Consider the following 23,217-nt stretch of genomic DNA (forward strand, 5'->3'; position numbering starts at 1 on the left):
GTGTGGTGCTTAGCAAAGGTATGCCATGCTAATGAGGGCTTTTCAGAAGTAAAAGTTGTTGGGAGGGGAGGGGGCCCACTCTTGCCGGTATTGTGGCTTAATAGTGGGACCTGTGAACTTGAGATGCAGCCCAACATGTAGCCCCTCGCCTGCCCTATCCGTTTCTGTGTCATTCCCATCACTTTCTTGAATTGCCCAGATTTTCACACATGAAAACCTTAGCGAGCATCGGCGAAATACAAAAATGCTCTGGTCGCCCATTGACTTCAATGGGGTTCGTTGTTCGAAACGAACCCTCGAGCATCGCGGGAAGTTCGTTCCGAATAACGAGCACCCGAGCATTTTGGTGTTCGCTCATCTCTAATGGTTACCCATCTCAGTTAGGAAACACTGAAATGGGAATATGCCTTTTAGCTAGTCAATAAAGACATAAACGTCTCTACAAAACAGGAAGTGGTAAAACTTTTTCATGTCAAGATCCCTAATTTTTTTCATGTTTTGAAGGAGAAATAATGTGAAGAAAATATAAAAAAATGTAAATAAAATAAGTATATTGTACACAAAAAATATTTCAGCTATTCTAGAGAACCTTAAAAATACCCTTACCTACATGCAGGGCCACATTTATAGTTCATACTGCATTAGGAATTTCTATTGTTCACTCCCCCTGTTGGTGAGTCAGGTTAAAACTCCTGCCCATGTATATTAGATACCTATCAGGCAAACACTCGTTAGAATGACAGCTATTGCTTCTAACTGCCCCATAAATTTGCATGCTAGGTTGACTGTGCATGGGTTTTCATTGGAAGAAGGAATAAAGCTACTTGTCAAAGGGCTCTGGCCAAGACTTATGTTCTACAGGAGCATCCGTATGGCAGCACGCAACAAAGCCAAGATTATGTTGTAAAAATAGTAATAGAGTCAAGCTTACTACAAAGATAAAGTAACATAACCAAGTAAACAAGAAAAAGATTAAGTTCAACTCTCCTCTTCCCAGTGACATTCAGATACTTCGGCAAAGCCTTTCATTAGACCAGCTTCACCGCCCAGTCCACAGAGGGTCGAAACGCGTCCTATTTTATGTTGATGTACGTAGCACAGTTGTAATAAAGGCAAAATAATTTTTCACACGAACCAGCTCCTTTCTTTGTGGATATCTGTATCATAACTATGCTTTGCTGCATAGATATGTTAACAAATCCAAGCATTCTACATGAATATTGTAACAGAACTGAGCTTACTACATACATACAATTCCAGAAACAAGCTTATTAGATTAATACAGTTCCAGAACTGTACTTACTACTATGGCCCTACTTGGAAATAGAGACTCGCTCTGTGCAGCGCCACTTTGTACTAGAGGCCCCCTTGTGTGGCTCCCACCTTGTAGTGGGAACCCCTGTGTAGCCCGGTGAACTCTGGCCCAACACTAAGGTAGAGATTACATTCGTTAATGTATACACATAGTTACTTACTGCTGTCTGACACTGTAATACAGCATACAGTAGCATCTTCTCTCCTCCATTGCCCAGCATTCACAGTACTCCAAGATGAGTAATGGACCGAGCAGGGGGAGGACAGAAGACGCTACTGTATATGATGTAACATTATTGTGTGACCAGTCAAACAGCAGTGAGTAACTGTGTTTATGCATTAAGCAAGGTAAGCTCTACCTCAGCATCAGGTCAGAGTTTTAGCAGTGAGGGCCAGCCAGGCCGCTCTGAACACATGCCAGAGGCCCAGTCCAGGGGCACATAACGCCATATTTCTCCGGCCCAGCCCCCCATAACTAATTACGTTGTGTATACACTGTCTATTTTTGTCACTTGTGGGGGTTCTCTATGGTTTTGGACGCTCTAGAGCTTTACAAGTGTGCTATTGGGCATAAAAGGCCTTCAAGCAAAATTTCTGTTCTGAAAACCACCGACCACTCATTACATTTTGGGCCCCGTTGTGCATCCAGACATAAGATTAGGGCCACAATGGGTATGTCTCTGAACACAGAACAAACAGTGGTATCCATTTTGGGGTGCAAGTCTTCCTTCATATGTGTGCAGTACAAAAAAAGCTGTTTTAAAAATAACAGAATTGCCAAAAAAATGAAAAACACAATTTTTTCCTTTTGCTTTGCTTGAATTCATTCAAAAACTGTGGGGTTAAAATATGTAGTACACCCCTAGATAAATTCGCTAAGGGGTCTACTTTTCAAAATGGGGTCATTTGTGGAGGTTTTCTGTGGTTTTGGTCGCTCAGCAGCTCTACAAGTGTGCTATGGGGCCTAAAACGCCTTCAAGCTAAATTTCTGTTCTGAAAGACTCCGACTACTCCTTTCATTTTGGGCCCTGTTGTGCATCCAGACATACGATTAGGGCCACAATGGGTATGTCTTTGAACACAGGAGAAACAGGGGTATCCATTTTGAGGTGTCAATCCTCATTTTCATGTGCACTATAGGAAAAAAATGTGTCTTTAATTGCAAAAATATGAAATTTTATTTTTTCTCCTCTAAATTGAATTAATTCCTGAAAAAAAAACTGTGGGGTCAAAATACTAATGACACCCCTCAGTGAATACATTAAGGGGTGTAGTTTTTTAAAAGGGGGTCATTTGTGGGGGTATCTATCATTCTGACACCCATGAGCCTTTGTAAACTTGGTTTGCTGTAAGAAAACAAAGTGTTCCTCAAAATGCTGAAAAGTAATGATAAATTTGTACGTCATCTAAATGGTTAAAAAAACCGCGAAAGTTTTCCAAATGCATCTTCCGAATAAAGTAAACAGATGGAAATATATCCTATCAAAAATTTGTTTGCACATATTTGAGATATTACAGTTGAAAATGTGAAAAAAAAATGACAATTTTTTTCAAAATTCTTCCAATATCGGTACTTTTAATAAATATGCGCAAATTCTATCGGTCTATTTTTACAACTGAAATGAAGTACAACATGTGGCGAAAAAACAATGTCAGAATCACTGGGATATGCAGAACCTTTACGGAGTTATTGTATGTTGAGTGATACATGTCAGATTTCCAAAATTTGGCTCCGTCACTAAGGCGCAACAGGCTTCGTCACTAAGGGGTTAATCAAACAATTAGGTCTGGAAGACACCAAAATTCTTAGATAGACTAGTGACTTAGAATTTCTCTAGGGCCCCAAACCAGCTATTTCTGAAGCTTAAAACTTAAAAATAGGAACTGGCAATATAGGTATGCTTTTGCTGAGTCCTGGATTTGTAGGGGTTTCCACATAAGCTGTTGCTGGTGACCTGGAGAAAGCTGGGTTACAGGCAGTTCAGTGGCGATGCATTCGACCTCTCTAGAACCTCTTGAGTAAAGATGATCTGAAATAACTTAACGCATCATCATTGAGCTTTAAGGCTTTGTTTGGAGGCTGCGTTAGAAATTTTGGTACAGATCTGACAACAAATCTTGGACAAAATAGTGAAGTATGCTGGGTGAACATTGAGCAGTGTGCATGACCTCAACAAAGGGTAAGGCCAAATGCACATGGCATGTCCGGATTCTGCCTGCGGAATTCCGCACAGAACCTTGCTCTCACTGCAGCAGGTGACCCTGTCATCTTCTTCACTGGCGTCCGCGTGGACCTGTTTCTCTGTACTGCGGATGGTACGCACAACTCAACGTCGGACATGCGCAGTACAGATTTTTTTTTAAACTCCTGCTTTTTCCGTGGAATCTATGGCTCGTCCTCAATGTCAATTGCAGATGGGCTGCAGGTCGGGCATTTTTGAATCTCTTATGTGACCCATGAATGCAGCATTGGCAGTCAAGGGTGTTCTTAAGGTCGCAAAAGATTAGGGCCAAAGCCATAAGACATATTTTACGTCCGGACTCCGCAACAAATACAGCCCATAGTATTAAATGGCAAAATGCCATTTCATCTCCACGAGTAGAAATTGATTGCGATTTTCCGCTTGTGGAGAATAAATCGCAGCATGCTGCGATTTTCTGTGGGTTCCACACGGCCAGCTTCCATTGAAGTCAAGCAGTGAGCACTGCAAAAGTATCCCAGGATATGCGTTACCCCCCAGCGATGGCTTGTGCAGAAGCCGCCAGACAGATAAGCTTGGGTCGCCAGCAGGGCACCGGTTAGAACCGGCCCATGTACAGGAGACCTAAGTTGCAGAAAACAGGAAGTGTCAGCTTACTGTGATTGGAAAGTTTCAATATTTTTTTTTTAATATTCATAATCAATGAAAAATAAAAAAAAAGCAACACAAAACTGAAATTAAAATATAATAAAAACCTGATTTAAATAATGCATTGTTTCCTGTTGATACATTTCTTAAAATATATATAATTCATGTTTAAAAAAGTAAAAGCAGCACCACTACTGCTATCAAAATGAATAGTAATTAAAATTTAAAAATGTACGTAAAAATCTAATTTAAGCTATTTATGCTAATCTCATCTGTTCATAGTAAATAAACATACTGCAAAAAATCTGAAAAAAATATATAACATATTATCATTCATTCATTTCATCTACTTATTTTACTCAGGTTGTCATCCCTTATATTGCGGCCTATACTTTCAGTAAAGAATTTGCAATAGATTGTTTTGTGCCTGAATACCCCTGAGTGATCTTCTAAGAGATATTTTGCAGTAAATACAACAAAGCTATTTCTCAGAACAGGTGACGGTGCTTTAGAACATGTCTGCAATCTGGATACAGGTTCATAAAGGGATCATTTTGCAGAGCGAAAGTAATGCATAAAATGTAAATGTGGTAGTTTAGATATATAAGCCTAATGTTTTGAACTCACAAATACTTAAAACCTCAGCCAGAATTTTAATATTTGCTATATTGACAAAAATGATATTCAAATGTTGGCAATAGCCACTCAGCCGAGCATTTGAGAGAACAAATTGGCAGCTTGTACCTTAGTACTGGTCAAGGTCCAAACTCTCCATGTCTAAATTGTTTTGGAAGATAACAAGGAGAGAATTAGCATAACTGGCTATAACAAAATAGCAAAAATATCTTTGATAAAAGACTATATAAACTCATTAATGGCCCAGTCAATAAACTTGTGAAAATGCAGCTGTTTCATTTTGTATTCACATATTTTATTTCCAACTTCTTTTCTTGATAAGTTAAAATGTATTTAAGAATTTACATATCAGTGTGATGTATGTGCTCCTGATTGTTATTCATAAAATTGCCAGAATAATGATGACCTTTATATTAGTCATAAAAAAATCCAATGTAAGCGATTGAACACATTTAGTAATTGCAAAGATAGAAGGACAAAACCAACCCTGAAAATACTATTGGCTAGATTCCAAAAAGATATTAGCTCCAAAAACAAAGACCAGATTGAGTTTAGTTTTGACTTTTTCCAGAAAACATCTGCTAATAATGAATAGTTTACTGGCATTTAAAAACAATACAAAAGTATTGCTCTGTAAAAAATATGGTCTGCGTATAAAACTTGTGCTAAGTCTTCTTATGTGCGTTTTTTTGTATTTTAGACAGCAAAATGCAGTGGATTCAACCTGTAAATACAGTTCAAATAATCATGTTTTCATCCCTGTCAGGGCAATAGGGGTAAGGCGTCCTCCAAACCACAAAACAAAAGCTTAATTTAATTATCTGCCTTAAGTTATTCAGGTCGCTTAATCAAGCTCTTTTTTCATTTAGAAGCAAATCCCCATTGTAGATATTACTGTTTTACAAATTAGTCCTACTACTACTGTCAAATCATATAGTCCCACTGTGTAGCATGTTTGTGCAGGCCATGTCACAAGGTCACCTGGTAAAGCAGTTCTTCAAATTGTTGTATTTTAATATGAACATTGGCACAAATATTTATGTTACATATCAGTCTATATACAGTAGATAATGGGCCTAATTGATCAAAACAGTCGAAGAGCCCTCTTTAACAGGTCGAGAAATTTTTCAGATTCCCACGATCAGCAAGAATCTAGATAATTACCCCTTCAATCTAAATGCATGCTCGATTGAACGATGAATGATACATTTGTTCATTGTTCAGCTTCTGCATGCATAAAAACTGAACAGCAGACCAGCTTGTGTAAACAGGCAATCATTCAGCTATCAAGGCGAATGATCCTTCACCTGCTCTGCCTGTGTATAAGTACAGAATCGATCATCATTTGGTTGATCTGTCAGGAAAGTGGTCGGCATGTCATCCCATGTAAAAGGTCCCCAACATAAAAACAGATAGTTTTAATGCAAGATAGTACAAAGGCCTTGACATTTTGTGGGGTGGTTTTGATTTACTACCTGCTTCATAGAGCTTATCCTGGACTGCTATAGCTGACAAAGACCACTAAACTGAACATTCAGTCTGGGAATATGGGTTACCCTTAAAATTGCAACTGGACCTTTTCAAGCCTAAAGACTAAAATTAGAGTAGTTACAAGTCAGATGCCCCAAATTAAATTTTGTGAAAAGAGACTCTATTTCAGCATGCCTGCTATGAAGCTCTGTACCACAATACTGTATGTAACTGTGAAATTTGTACCCTCTATAGGATATTGTAACCATATGGTCATTGCCTGAGTATATGTCTTGCTGAGTCATGGTGCATCAAGTAGGGTACTGTGTAATGATTATAGACAGTATGCATAGGTTTCTAACTCTCTTATACTTAACACAGTTTGCAGTATCCAAAGCTGAGGGTGTAAATGGAGACAGGGAAAAGACTGTAAACACCTCTACAACTTCATACCAGCCTTCTTCCCAAAGGGTGCTCCCATGCTGAACATTCCTAACTATAACCTGGTGGATCAGGCTGATATGTAGTGAGCTGCTGCTCAGTTTGTATCAAACTGATCTAACTCCAGTTTCTGGAGGGGAAAGCTTGTAAGGTGGTAATGATACTTCCACCAGGCATCATTGCATGAAATGACAGAAAGGTTAGAAGCCTGAATAAAATAGACGCAATGGTCCAATGGGTATGTAGCAGTTCCAGATCCAGAGATGGCCTTGAGGGATGAATTTATATCTGGATTGTGAGGCTGAGAACGGAACAGGAGTCTGAAGGTCACATGGACCCAGATGCTAACTTGGCCAACACTGTGAAGGAAGCAAATGAGTGGCAGAATAAGAAAGAGGAACGTTGTTCATTTTACTCTACAGAGTGCAATAGTTAAGGAATCACTTCCAGGGTGAAAACTGTGGCCATTATAAAGCATTAAAAATGTCAAAGATTAAATGAATGTCTCAGCCTCTGCTACTGTGATAATCATCTTCTGCACATGTTAGGATTGCTACTTTTCACACACAGCATCATACTGATTCACAATGTGATGTCCATTTTCCTAGTGCCCTTGTCCTTGAGGCCACCCAGCAGGATGAACATGGTAGGGTTGTTCATTTTCTACCATTTCCTTTCTACAATGGAAGCTATTGGATGCAATTTTGTGCTGAACAGAAGGGTAAAGTCAGGCCATTTTTCTGCAACAGGCATGTTTCCTGTCATTTGGTACCACAGACTGCATATCATCTCCTAGGAATCCATACTTACTGAATCCAAATTTAAAACTCTCTTCTGATTCTGGCAATAAAATCTTGACCATTTTGCAGTTCATCTATTCCCTGTAGCAAGTGTTCTACTCTCCACCAAACAGAAGACTTGTTGGGTTAATGTCTGTGTTGCTGACCCCTCAAAACTAGCCCTTTAAGTTCTTAGCATGAATTAATTTCAATGATGGCAAGCACCTTGAGTTTTAAACAGTTAAGGACAATCATCACTGCTCTGTAGGGAATTCTATAGTTATGCAATTCAGGCAAGTGATTCACAGCCATCACATGAAACAATAGTTTTACCATCTCATCTCCTCCCTAGAAAGAGCTATGCGACGTTGTCTACCCTCAAACTGTGCCCTCTGTGAGATACTGCAACTGTATGATTTCTACTTTCAAATGAATAAACTGTTGTTCATGTTAAACCATGCCAAGTTACATACATACATAGTGACATAGTATGTTAAGCTGAATGAAGACAATGTCCATCTAGTTCAGCTTGTTTTGACCCTCCCTTGTTGATCCAGAGTAAGGCAAAAAAAAAAAACCCAATGAGGCAGATGCTAATTTAGCTGATTTGGAGGTACAAATTCCAGCCTGATTTCATAATAACATTGAAAATAATCCCTGGATCAATGTTTGAGCTCTACCTAACTCCAAGATCCGGATCAGCAACCCTGCTGGTTGTTCAATTTCTATATCCTGTAATATCATAGCGCTCTAAAAAGATGTCTAGTCCCCTCTTAAACTCCTACATTGATTTTGCCATCACCACGTCTTCAGGCAGACAGTTCCACAGTCTCATTGCTCTTACAGTAAAGAACCCCCTTCTGTGTTGGTGATGAAACCTGCTTTCTACTAGACATAATAGATGCGTCTTGTTACTGTCGAAGTCCTTGGTATAAAAAGATCATGGTAGAGGTCCTTGCATTGTCCCATAATGTATTTATACATAGTCGCCTCTTAACCGTCTTTTTTCCAGGGGGAATAATCCTAATTTTGATAGACTCTCTGGGTATTCTAGTCCTTTCAAACAGTTTATTAAGTTAGTTGCCCTTCTTTGAACCCTCTCAAGCACTGCAACATCTTTTCTGAGGAGCAGTGTCCAGAACTGTACACAGTATTCCATGTGAGGCCTGACAAGTGCTTTATATAACAGAAGAATAATGTTCTCGTCCCTCGCCCCTATACATCTTTTAATGCAACCCAAGACTTTATTTCCCTTTGCAGCAGCTGACTGGCATTGATTGCTCCAGTTAAGTCTACAGTCAACTAGTACCCGAGGTCTTTTTCCATCTCACTTTTCCCTAACAGTATCCCATTTAGTGTATATTGGTGACATCCGTTTCTCCTGCCCATGTGCATAACCTTACATTTATCAATGTTGAACTTCATTTGACATTTTTTAGCTCAAGCCCCCAACTTATCTTGGTATGTTTGTAGCTGTATATGGTCCTCCTTTGTATTAATTATTTTGTATAGTTTTGTATTGTCTGCAAATATCGATATTTTACTGTGTAGTCCTTTTATCAGGTCATTAATAAATATATTGAACAGAATGGGGCCTGATACTGAACCCTGTGGTACCCCACTAGCAACAGTGGCCCAATCAGAGTACAAACCATTTATTACCACCCTCTGCTTTCTATCTCTGAGCCAGTTATTTACCCAGATTTCGAGCAGCACAGCCCCACAGCTGGGAGTTGATTGAGCTGGCTGGGTGTGGATTTCTCCAGCCAGCCAATCCCCACTGGTCTGCTGCTCATATGTACCAGATCTTCTGCTAGAGGCTGCTGGGCTTTCCTGTTTTTTTAGTGTGGGCAGTGTCATGTTCCTGCGTTTCGGTGCATGTGTCGGACGTGTGGTGTGGGCAGTCTTGTTCAGGGTGCATGGTGTGCTTTGTTGTGTGTGGCTCCCTGTCGTGTTGGTGTGAGCTGTGTTCAGTCCTGCTGTGTTTCATTTGTCGTTAGGTTACAGCACGGAGCCGTCCTTGTCAGAACAATTGCCGCACATGCAGGCAGGTTTAATGTGGAAGTTGTTTCATTAGAGTAGGGACCCGTGAAACAACGAGTACCCCTGAAATGGGCTCACGGGCTTAAGTATCTTGGCCAAAATACAAACCAATACCTTGTATTGTATCTATTTAAATTTGTTTATGTGTGGGAGGTATGCATGTCATTTGGATCCCTCCTTTGTGTGTGTTATGTCTGTCCAAGAGTCAGTTTGCAGTTTTTCATGTTCCGTCTGAGTTTCTTGTGTGAACTGGACTTAACACAATGTACACACACTCAGGTAGGAGTGATAAGACGTAACATTTCCCTTCATTCTTACTTGCTGTCCACTGTTGTTATGTGAAAGTTGCCTTGTTATCTCTCTTACTAGACATGCAACACAGGAAATGAATGAGGGTGATAACTTATGCTGTCCATAAAAGTCTTAAGAGAACAGAAGGGAGAGGGGAGGAATAGACACATACATACATGTTTGCAGCTAAATGGTGAATGATTTACAGCTAGTGAGATTACACCTACACTGCTCAGTCCTACTGCATAATGTTCCTCCATGATGATGTTGAGAAATGAAGAATACAAATCATGTAATGGTCAGATATAATGTTTTTGCGCACATGGCAGCTCATTCTGAGGGCTCAGTCACACTGGCGCATCAGCGCCCGTGTTACTGCAGCTAGCAGACGGCCGTACCTGAAGACGGACATCTCTCTGCAGCGCCGGGAGGAAGAACATGTGACCGGCTTCCTGGCCGGCCATGTGTTCTTTCATCAGCGCTGCAGAGAGACATCCATCTTTAGTTACAGCCGTCTTCTGACTTTCAGTCACACGTGCGCATTGGCGCCGGTGTACGGGTGCCGATGCGCCCATGTGACTGAGCCCTCAAACTCATCTGAAAGTACAGTTATGCTTTTGGTTTCTGACCTTCTTGTAAACACACAAAATATATATGTTGTTCTCCATTTTGGCACATTTGCAAGTAACCACTTAGCTAAAAATGATATACTTTTATTTCCTTTCTGCTACTAGATAAAAATGAAAATGACCTGGATTCTCATGAATAGTGGTGAGCAAATATTGTTTTAAAATTATCATGGATCGGAAAAGCTGATTCAAACTTCCATTAATTTCAACAGGAATAAAAATCGTCCCGATGTATGTGTGTTTCTTTTTATTAATGTGATTCAATTACTAGCACTATTGCCTCTCAGTACTGGTGTCCTAGGTTCAAATCACATCAAAAGTAACATCTGCACGGACTATGTGAAGCTCTGTCCAGATGTTGCCCTTGACCAGATTTGAACCTATAACTCAGCACTGCAAAGTAACAGCGCTAACAACTGAGCTGCTACATTTGTATGTTCTTCTCCAAAAAAGATAAACAACAGCAGGATTAAACACAAAGATAACAGAAAATTCCAATCCAGATGTTGCCCTTGGCAAACTTTGAATCTACAACTCCAGCACAGCAGTACCAACAACTGAGCCAGCACACTTGTCTGTTCCATTCAGTAGTAGCAGAAGAACAACAGCAAGCAATAAACATAAAGAGAACACAATATTGCCATCCAGATGTTGCCCTTGGTCAGTTTTGAACATAAAAAAAATCAAATGCTGTAAGGCAGCATAGCTAAAAACGGAGTCATTATCTTTAGTCTTCCTTTTCTGGATCAGGAGATAGAGAAACTCAAAGAAAGAAGAGATGTTCACTTTAGGTAAATTTGAACCTAGGATCCCAGCACTCCAATGCAACAATGCTAATGGGAAGGAAGATTATAAGAAATAGAAAAAAAAAGTGAAAGAAAAAGGTGGGGAAGTTGGAAGGAGAAAGGGAAGGTAATGAAAAGAGATGAGCGAGCACCAAAATGCTCGAGTCGAACTTTCAGTGATGCTCGAGAGTTCATTTCGAGTAACGAACCCCATTGAAGTCAATGGGTGACTCGAGCATTTTTGTATATGACTGGTGCTCCGCTAAGGTTTTCATTTGTGAAAATCTAAGCAAATCACCAAAGTCATGTAAAAAACACAGAAATGGATACAGGCGAGGAGCAACATGCAGGGCTGCATTTCGGGCTCTGAGGTCTCACTATTAAGCCACAATAGTGGCAAGAGTGAGACCCCCCCCCCCCCCCCCCGCACTGTCAGCATAAAGATCGTTCTCCTCTGCATCACGAGAAGTTCGACTCGAGTAACGAGCACCCGAGCATTTTGGTGCTCGCTCATCTCTAGTAATGATGCATGATTGTTGACCAGTCACTCTCTGATAAAAGAAGCTAGCATAACATATCATTTTGTGCACCAGTACGTTTTTCAGTTTATTGATAGATGTTAAACATACTGTGTTCCTTTAAAGAAAACGGAAATGTTTTTTATCATATTTCTGACACTTTTTATTTGCATCATAACAATATATTGAAAGACATGCTACTGTGATATATAGGGTAGCAATTGCATAGAGAATAACTCTGGTAATAGGTTTACTTACAGACAGAATTCTTGTGGTTGCTTTCTTTGCTGGGCAACATCTTTACCCCTCTAGATTTCAGTTCTATGGCCTTTTTTACTGTAAATAAAGCAGACACATGAGAATTAATTAATAAAGCGGACATGGAATAGAATTATATACAGAAAAACACTAGTGTGACAGAGATTTAAGCATGTTGCCCGTTAAGTTCAGGATAAACTCAAAACTTGTCATTGATAAGGGCTAATAAGTTACTTGTGACAGAACACAATAAAAATCATTAAATATACTAGCAAATGACCGGCTTAACTGCCGGCTGTAGTCGGATTGACAATCATTATCCTACATGCATTGGTTTTCATTATGATCAGAACCTGAGTCTATGAAATGATCCTCTAGTCTTATGATGGGCCAAACTTGTATACAATTGTCTATAATTGATTTATTTCAGAATCCTTATTTGTAGTTTATAATTTGCTGGCAAACTTGTGAGGCAAATAACAGTAAATAACCATTACTTCTTTCAGGATCTCAAACCTTAAATCATTTCTCATTCACTACAAGAATAGTGAATAGTGAAGCACACAGATCCATTTGCCTTTTGGATTAATTTATTAGTCTGTAAAAAAAGATCTGTGTTCTCTTACAAGTCAACAAACTATAATATAAATGCATATTTTATACTTTATTGACTTCAAATTAAACTATATGAATCCATACTACTGATCTATATATTGGAATCTACTGAAGACATATTGGTATTCCTCTTAAAAACATTACTAGAGTCTTCAATACTGATCCATATTTTTATATTTAATTGAGTTTTAAGTTAAGAATACAGTTGCATATTAATAGTTTTCTAGTTCACTCACTCCAGATAGATTCCAAATCTGAGACTACAAAGCAAATGTATATTGTTTCTCTTTTACTCCTCAGTTATGGCCCCATTGCCTTTTTACGTCCTGGCTTTATGGGCATTAATCCTCAGGGCTCCATGCTGTCAGCTGCTGGTGATAGCTAAGAGCATGGAGCTGTCAGAGAGGCCACGGTGAGCGACCTTTGGTCATGCGATCGCTGTTATCTACTGGATAACGGCAATCACATAAAAGTAAACAGAAAGTAAAATGAAGTTAGAGATTCATGAGGGGTGTTGAAACTACTGACCTCTGTCCTCTGCAATGTCCTGCAGCAATCTGGTCCTTCCAGGACCTGAGGCCGTCTTCTGTGCATGCACGTCAGATGTTAGCGTCACACGCATGAGCAGAAGGCCAGGAGGCCAAGAAAATTTTAAAAACTCCCTGTTCGCTGCTAGTATGAGTAGCTGAGAGAAGGGAAATGTCACCAGAAACTGCTGCATGTGGTTCCCGGTCACATGATCCCCGTTATTCAATGGATAATGGCAATCATGTAAAGCAAAATAAAAAGTGTAAAAAAAAAAAAAAGAAAAAAAGTTTAAATTTCATCAGATCCTATCCGTGAGGGGAGATGAAATTATGTACCTAAGGCCCCCAGATTTATCCGCAGAGCTCACCCCGTCTTCTGCGCTCACACTCATTGCCAAAATGGCGGATGCATGCACAAAAGCCGTGGATTGCCGGGATAAATTAAAATCTCCCTGGTCCTGGCTACCAAAAACAGCTGAGAGCCTGGAGATTTCACGGGTAGCTGCAATACATGGTCCTTGGTCATTTGATTGCCGTTATTCAATGGATAACAGCAATCACGTAGAAGTAAAATAAGTTAAAGTTTCACCTCCTGTCACACATCCGATCCATAAGGGAAGGGGAAATTACTTACCTAAAGCCTCCGGCAATGTCCCCCTATGGGATCTTTACCCATGGGCGTTTTCCCAGTTGTGTCACATGCGCCCGTCACCAAAATGGCGGGCACAAGTGCAGAAGCTGCGAAGGGAAATTTAAAATCTCCTTGCTCCTGGCTACTAAAGGTAGCCCAGAGCCTTGAGCAATGACCGAGGGCTGCGGTGAGCCATCCCCAGTCACCTGATTGCCGTTATCCAATGGATAATGGCAATCACGTAAAAGTAAAAAAAAACAGTTGAAGTGTAATGCTCCTTTCGGTTTGGGCCCCGTTGTGCATACAGACATAAGATTCAGGCCTCAATGAGTATATTTTTAAGCACAGGGCAAACAGGGGGATCCATTTTGGGGTGCAAGTCTTCATTCATATGTGTGCTGTAGGAAAAAAAACGTTTTTTAAAAATGACATAATTGCCAAAAAAAGAAAATCTTAATTTTTCCTTCTGCTTTGCTTAAATTCATTCAAAAACTGTGGGGTCAAAATATGCAGTATACCCCTAGATGAATTCATTTGTTTTCAAAATTAGGGTCATTTGTGGGGGTTCTCCATTGTTTTGGCGCTCAAGGGCTCTACAAGTGTGCTTTGAAGCCTAAAACACCTTCAGGCAAAATGTCCTGAGAACCACCAGCTGCTCCTTTCGGAGCAGGGAGAGAGAGAGCAGGGCTATAAAGGAAGAGATGGAGCAGGACTATAGGTTAATCCCCCATATCTCCGCCCTCTCTCCCTACTATGGAGGATTAATCTATAGTCCTGTTCTCTCTCTCCCTGCTCTGGGGACCACCAAGAGATATCCCCATAATGCAGAGAGAGTGGGCAGCACTACTGGGCTTCCCACAAAGGTTCCCCATAGCAAATATAGAGGGTGTGTCATTGGAGAGGCGTTGCTAGAGGGCGAATATCAAATTATTCCCAATTAAAAGGATAAGAGATAACTTGCTGATTGGTAGGAGTCTCACTGCTGAGACCCCCACCGATCTTCATAAGGGACTCACGTGTCCTGGTCTCCTGTCACTGTGATGGTTGCTTTTTCCCTTGCAGTGACAACATTCTGAATGTAACACTGGCCGAGCATGTGGGGTCAGTTCACCATTTATTTCAATGCGAGTGATGCAATTTCCAAGCGGGTACATCGCTTGGGTACTAGGCGGTCTAAATGAAAGTGAATGAAGCACTGATGCACTTGCATGACAAGTGCTCCATTCAGTTTCCTCTTCATTGCGAGGGGTGCAGTAACCCCACAGTGAGGATGAAGGGAGACGTGGGACCCCCATTCTTGAAATCAGTGCGGGTCTCCGGGGTAACTTGCACCATAATCATCAGGTTATTCCTGTGGATAGCGGATAAGTTGATATTGTGTTATAACTATTTTAATGCTAAATAAACTATATCTGCATTTATGCCAGTAGCTACATCACTATTATTTCTATATTTTTGGCATTCTTTCCTCTCTATAAACAATGTGAAGATTTACTGAACTAAATACACTAAAATGTTGCCTCAATTTAGGAAAAAAAATCCTAGATTTATTCTTTGTATTAGGCACTTTTTGTTCCAACTAGACCAGGCATGTGATTTAGAGGAAAAGGGGCACAGCTTAAAATTTGCTAATATGCACCAAAAGTTTGCCTCAAATTTTTTTTAACATAAGCCGACCAAGAGGTGGCATAAAGTTAGACACAAGTGTCTAAGGATGCACCAAATTTATCATACAGTGTGAACCACTGTTTTAAATGTGGCTCATCTAGTCTAGTTATACGGTGTCAAAATTTAAGACAGTATTAATAAATTTGGCCCTATGTTGTTGTTTTTTTATTTTAAGCTTGCTGCTAGCAATATATCAGGCAATTGCAGAACAAGAGTTAATTAATAGCCCCACAATATTCCATAGATTACTGCTAACATACAACTACTTATTTTTAGACTGAGAGTACTGTATGTATTGGTAGAAAAGTCTTGTAATATTTTTAATGGAGGGAACTCTTTTCCTCTACATTAGTTTATGAACAAGAATATCAATCCAGCACACTTTATTAATCTATACAGTGACTTTTTAAAGCTTTCGAATTTCTACATTGAGAACAAGAATATTCAAAAGTATCAAGCAATGTATACTGGGTTTGAGGAAGCATGCTCAGGTGAATGCCAAATGCCAACAATGTATCTCTTGTAATGAGAACCCAGGGGGAATGTTCCCTGTCCAGAGTTGATCTTCAGAGAGAAAAGTTTTTATCTTTTAAACATAACTTGTAGGGCATTCATTTCCATTCGCAGAGAGAATAAAGTAAATGTGGTAACAAATTATTACAAATTATTTACTTGATGAATAATGAATATAACATGGATCATCTGCAGATAATAAAAAAGTTACTGAATGTTTAGCATCAGTTATTTTTCAAAGTTATATAGTAGAACTTCCTTATATAATGTGTAGAATATATTAGTTATAGCATACATCAGAAAAGTATTTGTTCAACATGTCAGCTAAAAACAATGATACCTTTTAACGATTTCTCAACTTTAATAACTGCATAAATTAAATGTAATCATTGATTAGCATTACTTTTCATTACAGAGCCAGTGCTGTACTTTAAGTTGACTACTGTTTTATAATGAAAATTTTTACAACTGCTAAAATAGTTTTGCCTAGGATTTTACCATTATTTGTAGAGGCTGTCCTGCAAAATATTTTATTTATAGTTAATTCATTAGATACAACAATATGCCCTTTACTAACCTTAATAATTGGCTTTAAACCTGCACATACATCTTTTGAAGGTGGTGGCTTGATTGACTAATGACAGCCAGAGAACTGCCGGCCAGACGCGGCTGAACTCCGGCTGCAGCGGAAAGGTGAGTATAAATATATATTTATTTTTTTACACATTTTAGGATGATTTTCAGGTAAGGGCTTATATTTTTAAGCACTTCCCGAAAATTCATCCTGAGATCGCAGGCAGCCCATTGCTTTCAATGGAGCCGGCTGTATTGCCGGCTCCATTGAATTCAATGGTCAGTGCTCGTTTAATCGAGACGAGTACCGCGTGGTGCTCGTCTCGAGTAACGAGCATCTCGAGCACCCTAATACTCGAACGAGCATCAAGCTCAGACGAGTATGCTCGCTCATCTCTAGTAAAAATAAAAATATACTCACCTTGTCCCGGCAGACGGAGTTCAGCCTCGGCCGGCCGGCAGTTCTCCTGAGCTGCTATGAGTAGTATTCAGCAGCCAGGGATTTAAAATCCCTGCCTGCTGAATGAGCTTCCTCTGATTGGTCACAGCCCTCACCAATCAGAGGCAGCTCTCACTCACCCATTCATGAATTCATGAATGGGTGAGTGAGTGCTGCCTCTGATTGGCTCAGCGCAGGGACCAATCGCGGTCACGTGATTTGCGGATGCGCATCCGTCATGTGATCCGCAAATCGCGGGAAAAAACGCCCGTGTGACCGAGGCCTTAGGGTGGCTTCACACGAGCGTGTTTTTGTGCGTATATAGGTGCACACCCATGTAGGTGCAAAAATACACAGTGAATGCAGGTCCGCCTCTCATCTGATTGGTCCCGCTGAGCCAATGAGAGGCAGCAGTCACTCACCCATTCATAAATTCATGAATGGGTGTGTGAGTGCGATCTGCCTCTGATTGGTCAGGCTGTGACCAATTAGAGGCAGCTCATTCAGCAGGCAGGGATTTTAAATCCCCGGCTGCTGAATACTACTCACAGCTGTTCAGAGCAGTTCAGGAGGACAGCCGCTGGCCACGCTGAACTCCGTCTGCCACGACCAGGTGAGTTAATATATATATATTTTTATTTTTACACATTTCTGGATGAATTGCAGGGAAGGGCTTATATATTTAACCCCTTCCCGACAATTCATCCCGTGATCGCCGGCAGCCCATTGCTTTCAATGGAGCCGGCTGTATTGCCGGCTCCATTGAATTCAATGGGCTAACATCGTTCTGCCAGGACAAGGTGAGTATATTTTTTTTTTTATTTTTACACATTTCTGGATGAATTGCAGGGAAGGGCTTATATATTTAAGCCCTTCCCGACAATTCATCCCGCGATCGCCGGCAGCCCATTGCTTTCAATGGAGCCGGCTGTATTGCCGGCTCCATTGAATTCAATGGGCTAACATCGTTCTTCTCTGCCACAGCTGTTACAGCTGTGGCAGAGGAGAACGATCTTTATGCTCACAGTGCGGGGGGGGGGGCGCTCTTGTGGCATAATAGTGGGACCTGGGAACTTGAGATGTAGCCCAACATGTAGCCCCTTGCCTGCCCTATCCGTTTCTGTGTCATTCCCATCACTTTCTTGAATTTCCCAGGTTTTCACAAATGAAAACCTTAGCGAGCATCGGCGATATACAAAAATGCTCGAGTCGCCCGTTGACTTCAATGGGGTTCGTTACTCGAAATGAACTCTCGAGCATCACTGAAAGTTCGACTCGAGTAACGAGCACCCGAGCATTTTGGTGCTCGCTCATCTCTAGTGCTGATCTATTAGCAGGTGGGGATTTAAAATCCCCACATTCTGAAAGAGCTGAATGGGATTGGCTGAGGTGCTCAGCCAATCACAGGCAGCTCTCCCCAAATGAATGAATGACGAACAAGGTTGTGTAACAACCGAAATGCGTTCTCCATATTTGTATTATGCACGCTTTATGAATAAAGCAGGAAATCTGAAAAAGCAAGCAGCATTCCGTTTGTGAATTACATTTGCCTAGAAAGCCAAAGAAACGGGTGGCTGATTCAGTCTTGCAGGATATGCCTGCAGCAAAGGAACGGGGAGTAGAAGCCAGCCAAAGGTGGGACTGATTTATTTTCATAAGGAATGCATTGTTGCAAATAGAAGCGTGTTTTTGTGCGTGTGTATGCATGCACAAAAACACGTTCGTGTGAAGCCACCCTTATAGTGCTGGAGTTGTAGGTCCAAATCTGGAACGCACACAAGTTTTACTCTTAGCAATTTCAATAGGAATCAGCCATCCCCATTCATAGAATCATAGAGTTGGAAGGGACCTCCAGGGTCATCTGCTCCAAACCCCTGCTCAGTGCAGGATTCACTAAATCATCCCAGACAGATGTCTGTCCAGCCTTTGTTTGAAAACTTCCATTGAAGGAGAACTCACCACCTCCCATGGTAACCTGTTCCACTCATTGATCACCCTCATTGTCAGAAAGTTTTTTCTAATATCTAATTCGTGTCTCCTTCCTTTCAATTTAATCCCATTGCTTCTAGTCTTTCCATGTGCAAATGAGAATAGGGCTGATCCCTCTGCACTGTAAAAGCCCTTCAGATATTTGTAATTCACAATGATTATTAGAAAATCAGGTCAGGTATTCGCTACTCAAATATTTCATTAATCACTTAACACTAATGTTGAACAAATACAATAGTAGTAGTGCTGTCCTACTCTCTAATCACTTGCTCAGTATGTCCTCTGATGAGATGATGGAACTTGTTTCTTTGGGTGCTATTGATAGCTCCTGTAAATGTGGCTATCAGAAACAGTTTAGTAAGCATATTTGGCTATTTATGATGACCCATTCGAGTTCTCTAACCAAGAAGAGGAACAAATTCCTGGCATTAGTGGTTGTCCTTAAAAGGTTTAATCCCCACTGTTTTTACTTTTACAACCTGTCTGGTTGGCAGTTTATTAAAGTAACAAAGAAGTTGATATGGGGCAATCACTTAAATAATAAAATTAGAACTTTGCATTAGTGCACAAACTTTCCAGTGTCTGGTCAAAATTGAGTTTTTGTGTAAAGATTGACCCAATGTCTAGTGAGTTATGCATGGTCTGTATATAGTATCTGCAAATTTAATTACTACTAGCCAAATATGTTGAAATTGTTACTAAATTCCAAAGTAATTATAACGGGGCATAATCTATGAATGTTTAGCAGAAATAACAAAAGCTGGAGCATCATATTTCATAGTCTGCTTTTATGTAGCTTGTTTAAGTGAACAGACTAGACTTAAAGGGATAATTCAGGACTATGATATAGATGGTCTTTCCTTAGCATAGTAAATATCACATCCTTTCCACTGTTAACTAGACACAGCTCCATACCTTTGATAATGCCTCTGCCTGGAACTGCAGCTCAGTCCTACTCACTTGATTGTCACTGAGCTGCAGTGAATTATTATACCAGGCACAGCACTACCAAATATTTTAAGCTGTGCCTGGTAAACAGTGAAGGACACACAATGCTTTCTGGTGTCCTGCAGACCTTTTTAGTCAGAGCATCAACTGGGGTGCCAGAAGTTGGACTTTGGACCAATTGGAAGTTGGATCAGTCCGAAGAACAGGCCATCAATGTTATAGTCCTATAACTCTTTAAATCATTTTAGCTGCTCCTAATATTCAGTGTGTACTGTCTTTATATGTATACAGTATTGATACTTTTTCTCACACATGAAATAACTTTTTTAAAATAGTCATTAATTCTTTAAAATAAGTCATTTTATAGAGGAAAGTATATGCAAAAAAGTTATCTGTACCTTGAAACTGGGCATTAAATCCTTTCCTCCTGTGGTTACTGTCAGATGTAAAATGAAGACGCAGCCAGTTTTTATTGCTTATAACAGGAGATGGCAGACTCATTCCAGTTAACCTACAAAGAAAAAATATGTCAATTTAATTGGAAGCAAATAGTTATACTTCACATAATAACATGTTTATGTAGCCTTCTGAATTCTGACTTTGGAAAATGTGGTTCAAGTGGCTTTCCAAGCCTCTGTGCATCTGAATGGGCATCAGATAATGCCACCATAGCTTAGCAATAACTATCCGTCATTTTATTAGCAATGCACAGCACAGTTGTTTTCATGATGGCAGGGCTTGTTGTGATCAGAATTAGCAAACTAAAGGTTTACAGTTCCCATGATTCCTCTTCTTTATTTACTGTTGCCGACATACCCTTTTTGCAAGATGTAAGTTAGTGCTGTAATTACTCCCTGTCTTCATACAACACATTGAGGCACTGCTGTGCTACTAAAAGTTTGCAGAATCAGCTGTCTGCTACCCAGCATGTGAAAGATGCTTCCTCCAAGAAAGGAAGGGAGGGTAAGAGATAGGGACTAGGCAGAGAGGACAGGATGATCTTCTGTAGCTCAGGAGACGGAAATCTTTAGGGCATTATACAAGCGGAAGGATGTGTCTTGTTAACCAAAGCATCCAATAAACAAGGGATTTTTACAGATATATGGATTAACAGAAAATAGAGCTGAAGTCTTTACTTTTATGGGAGCTGAAAGAAACACGATTCTACACCGGGCTGATAAAGGCTGACTTATAATTCCATAAAGGTCAGGAGACTACTTCTAGATAATTCTGAAAAACTGGAAAAGCTGATGAAAAAGGAAAGAAACTTAGTTTTACATTTTTCTACTCTGACTGATTATATCAAAGTGCAGCACATACCCCGGGTTTCAGAAGTACTACAAGTCATATACTGCTCAAAGAGGATATAGTTTACCAACAGAAAATTGTGTGCTCTCTGTAATCAATCTCACTGACAAGTACCTGTCTAATAAACCATTAAAACATAAACTTTCTTTAATATATTAAAACAAGGAATATTATTAAACCCTGAATGCTATACACTAACCTCAGATAGTTTACAGTGCACCTGCCTCGAGAAGGGTGACTCTGTCCAAAACCTAACCCCAACTTTCCCTATTACACCCTATATAGAAGGAGGGCCAGGTTAAAAACAGGATTTGGTTAGCAACAATTGAATCTCATACCCATTAAAAAGAAAAATGTTTAATATTTCTATCAAGGCTATAACACCAATAACATTACTATGAATAGGTTATCCCAATTGATGTAAAGAGTGTATGCATTTCGCCTTTTAATTTCAACATTCCATTAGGAAATTCAATAACCATGTGTCATGGTAATAAATTCAATAATACATCCCAGATACCAGCTATATATGTTAGCTATCCCAAATACCAATGAAACAAAAAAAAATTATACTCACTTCAAAGCCAAATATCTGATATATAATAATATTACAAATGATGAATATGTCGCACACAACTGAGTTTATAATAGAAAATCATGGAACCAGCACCTCCATAATGAGGGAAGTGAGTTTACAGAAATGTTTTGTGATAATTATTTCTTGTGGATGGACTAGTGTTCCTACTTTTGTGTGTGACATATTCATTATATGCATGGGATATTTGCTTTTGGAGTAAGTACATTGTACCCAGGAGGGGTGGGTTCTTCAAATGAAGAAATTTCATCACAAAAGTAAATTCATATTGTATTCTCTTTTTCTTTCCTACTTGTAAATTTGGGTGCAGCAACCCAATTTGTTATTCATTGTAATGCATTGACTTCTTTTTGCTTAATTGTATTTTGGAGCATATCTTTTATTTGTGCTCTGGTTTCCTCTGCGTGATATATTTTATGATATTGTAGTAGTGTTATTAATTTTCATTGAGTTATTGCAGTCAGTATTGAAGCTATGGAGGCATTGTGGAATAGCCAAGTGTCCTATGTGTTTAGCTCTGCTACTGGGGTTTCTGGAGATTTGGATTATTCTTGATTATCCAAAGAGATTATTGAGGCGCATACACTTGCAATCCCTTTATGGTTGAATATTGGTAGTGTGAAAGAATATCTGAGGGCCTCTATTTATTTAAAAGGTTTTCATGTTTAAATTTTTTTTTCTGCTTGGGAAGTTTTGCCCAAATTTAAAGCAACCTGGGAAAGTAATTTGGGCCATTGTTTACACATTATCATTAACAACACATTAATATTCTTAGCAATTGTCCTTGATGCCTACAAAAAATGCATGTGCTTTTCTAATTTAAAGGAGTGCCATCAAATAAAGGATATAACCTTTCTATATACACTTGCCATAAAAAGCTTGTATACAAGCATTTCCACCAATGAAGGTATGATGGTGGACCACTAGAAACTTCTTAAAAAGATAATGTTAAGTAGCTCTAAAATTCTAATTCTGATGTCTTTTTTAGAGATAATTTTAACTAAAAGTGTTTTCATTTAGGCTCTACCTCTTATCTACAATTTAAAGGAACATTGATGGGGTCTCCATTGGCCCCAAATTATGCAAACGGTTTTATATGTGTGCTTGAAGAACAGTTTCTCATGTGCAGCCGCTTTAAAGATGAGATTAAATGATGAGTATATGATTTATGAACAAGCTATTTATTTTGCAACAAGGAAGGGAACGATCTATTAATGACTGCTCAATATTTGAATAGTTGTCCTGAAGTTGAAGAAATATACTGAAAAAATATATATTCAGATATAGAGATGTATAAAATAATAAAAGCAAATTGTCCACTACCCTGTTTGTCAAGAAAACAGATAGAAGTAACCTATTATGGTATGATAGTTATAATTCAAGTTTTTCATGAAATCC

General features: G+C 39.5%; 1 protein-coding gene across 1 annotated transcript in view; it reads right to left on the minus strand.

Annotated features, from left to right (window-relative positions):
• Positions 1 to 23,217, minus strand: part of CSMD1 (CUB and Sushi multiple domains 1) — a 1,401,348-nt gene that overhangs the window by 685,281 nt on the left and 692,850 nt on the right. Inside the window, exons 6-7 of the mRNA XM_066607269.1 lie at positions 20,315 to 20,427; positions 12,014 to 12,091 (exon numbers count right to left, since the gene is read on the minus strand). Of these exons, the coding sequence (XP_066463366.1) occupies positions 12,014 to 12,091; positions 20,315 to 20,427 (191 nt within the window). The remainder of the gene's footprint in view (positions 1 to 12,013; positions 12,092 to 20,314; positions 20,428 to 23,217) is intronic.

This window comes from Eleutherodactylus coqui, chromosome 1 (assembly GCF_035609145.1).
Source record: "Eleutherodactylus coqui strain aEleCoq1 chromosome 1, aEleCoq1.hap1, whole genome shotgun sequence".
NCBI classification, from domain to species: domain Eukaryota; kingdom Metazoa; phylum Chordata; class Amphibia; order Anura; family Eleutherodactylidae; genus Eleutherodactylus; species Eleutherodactylus coqui.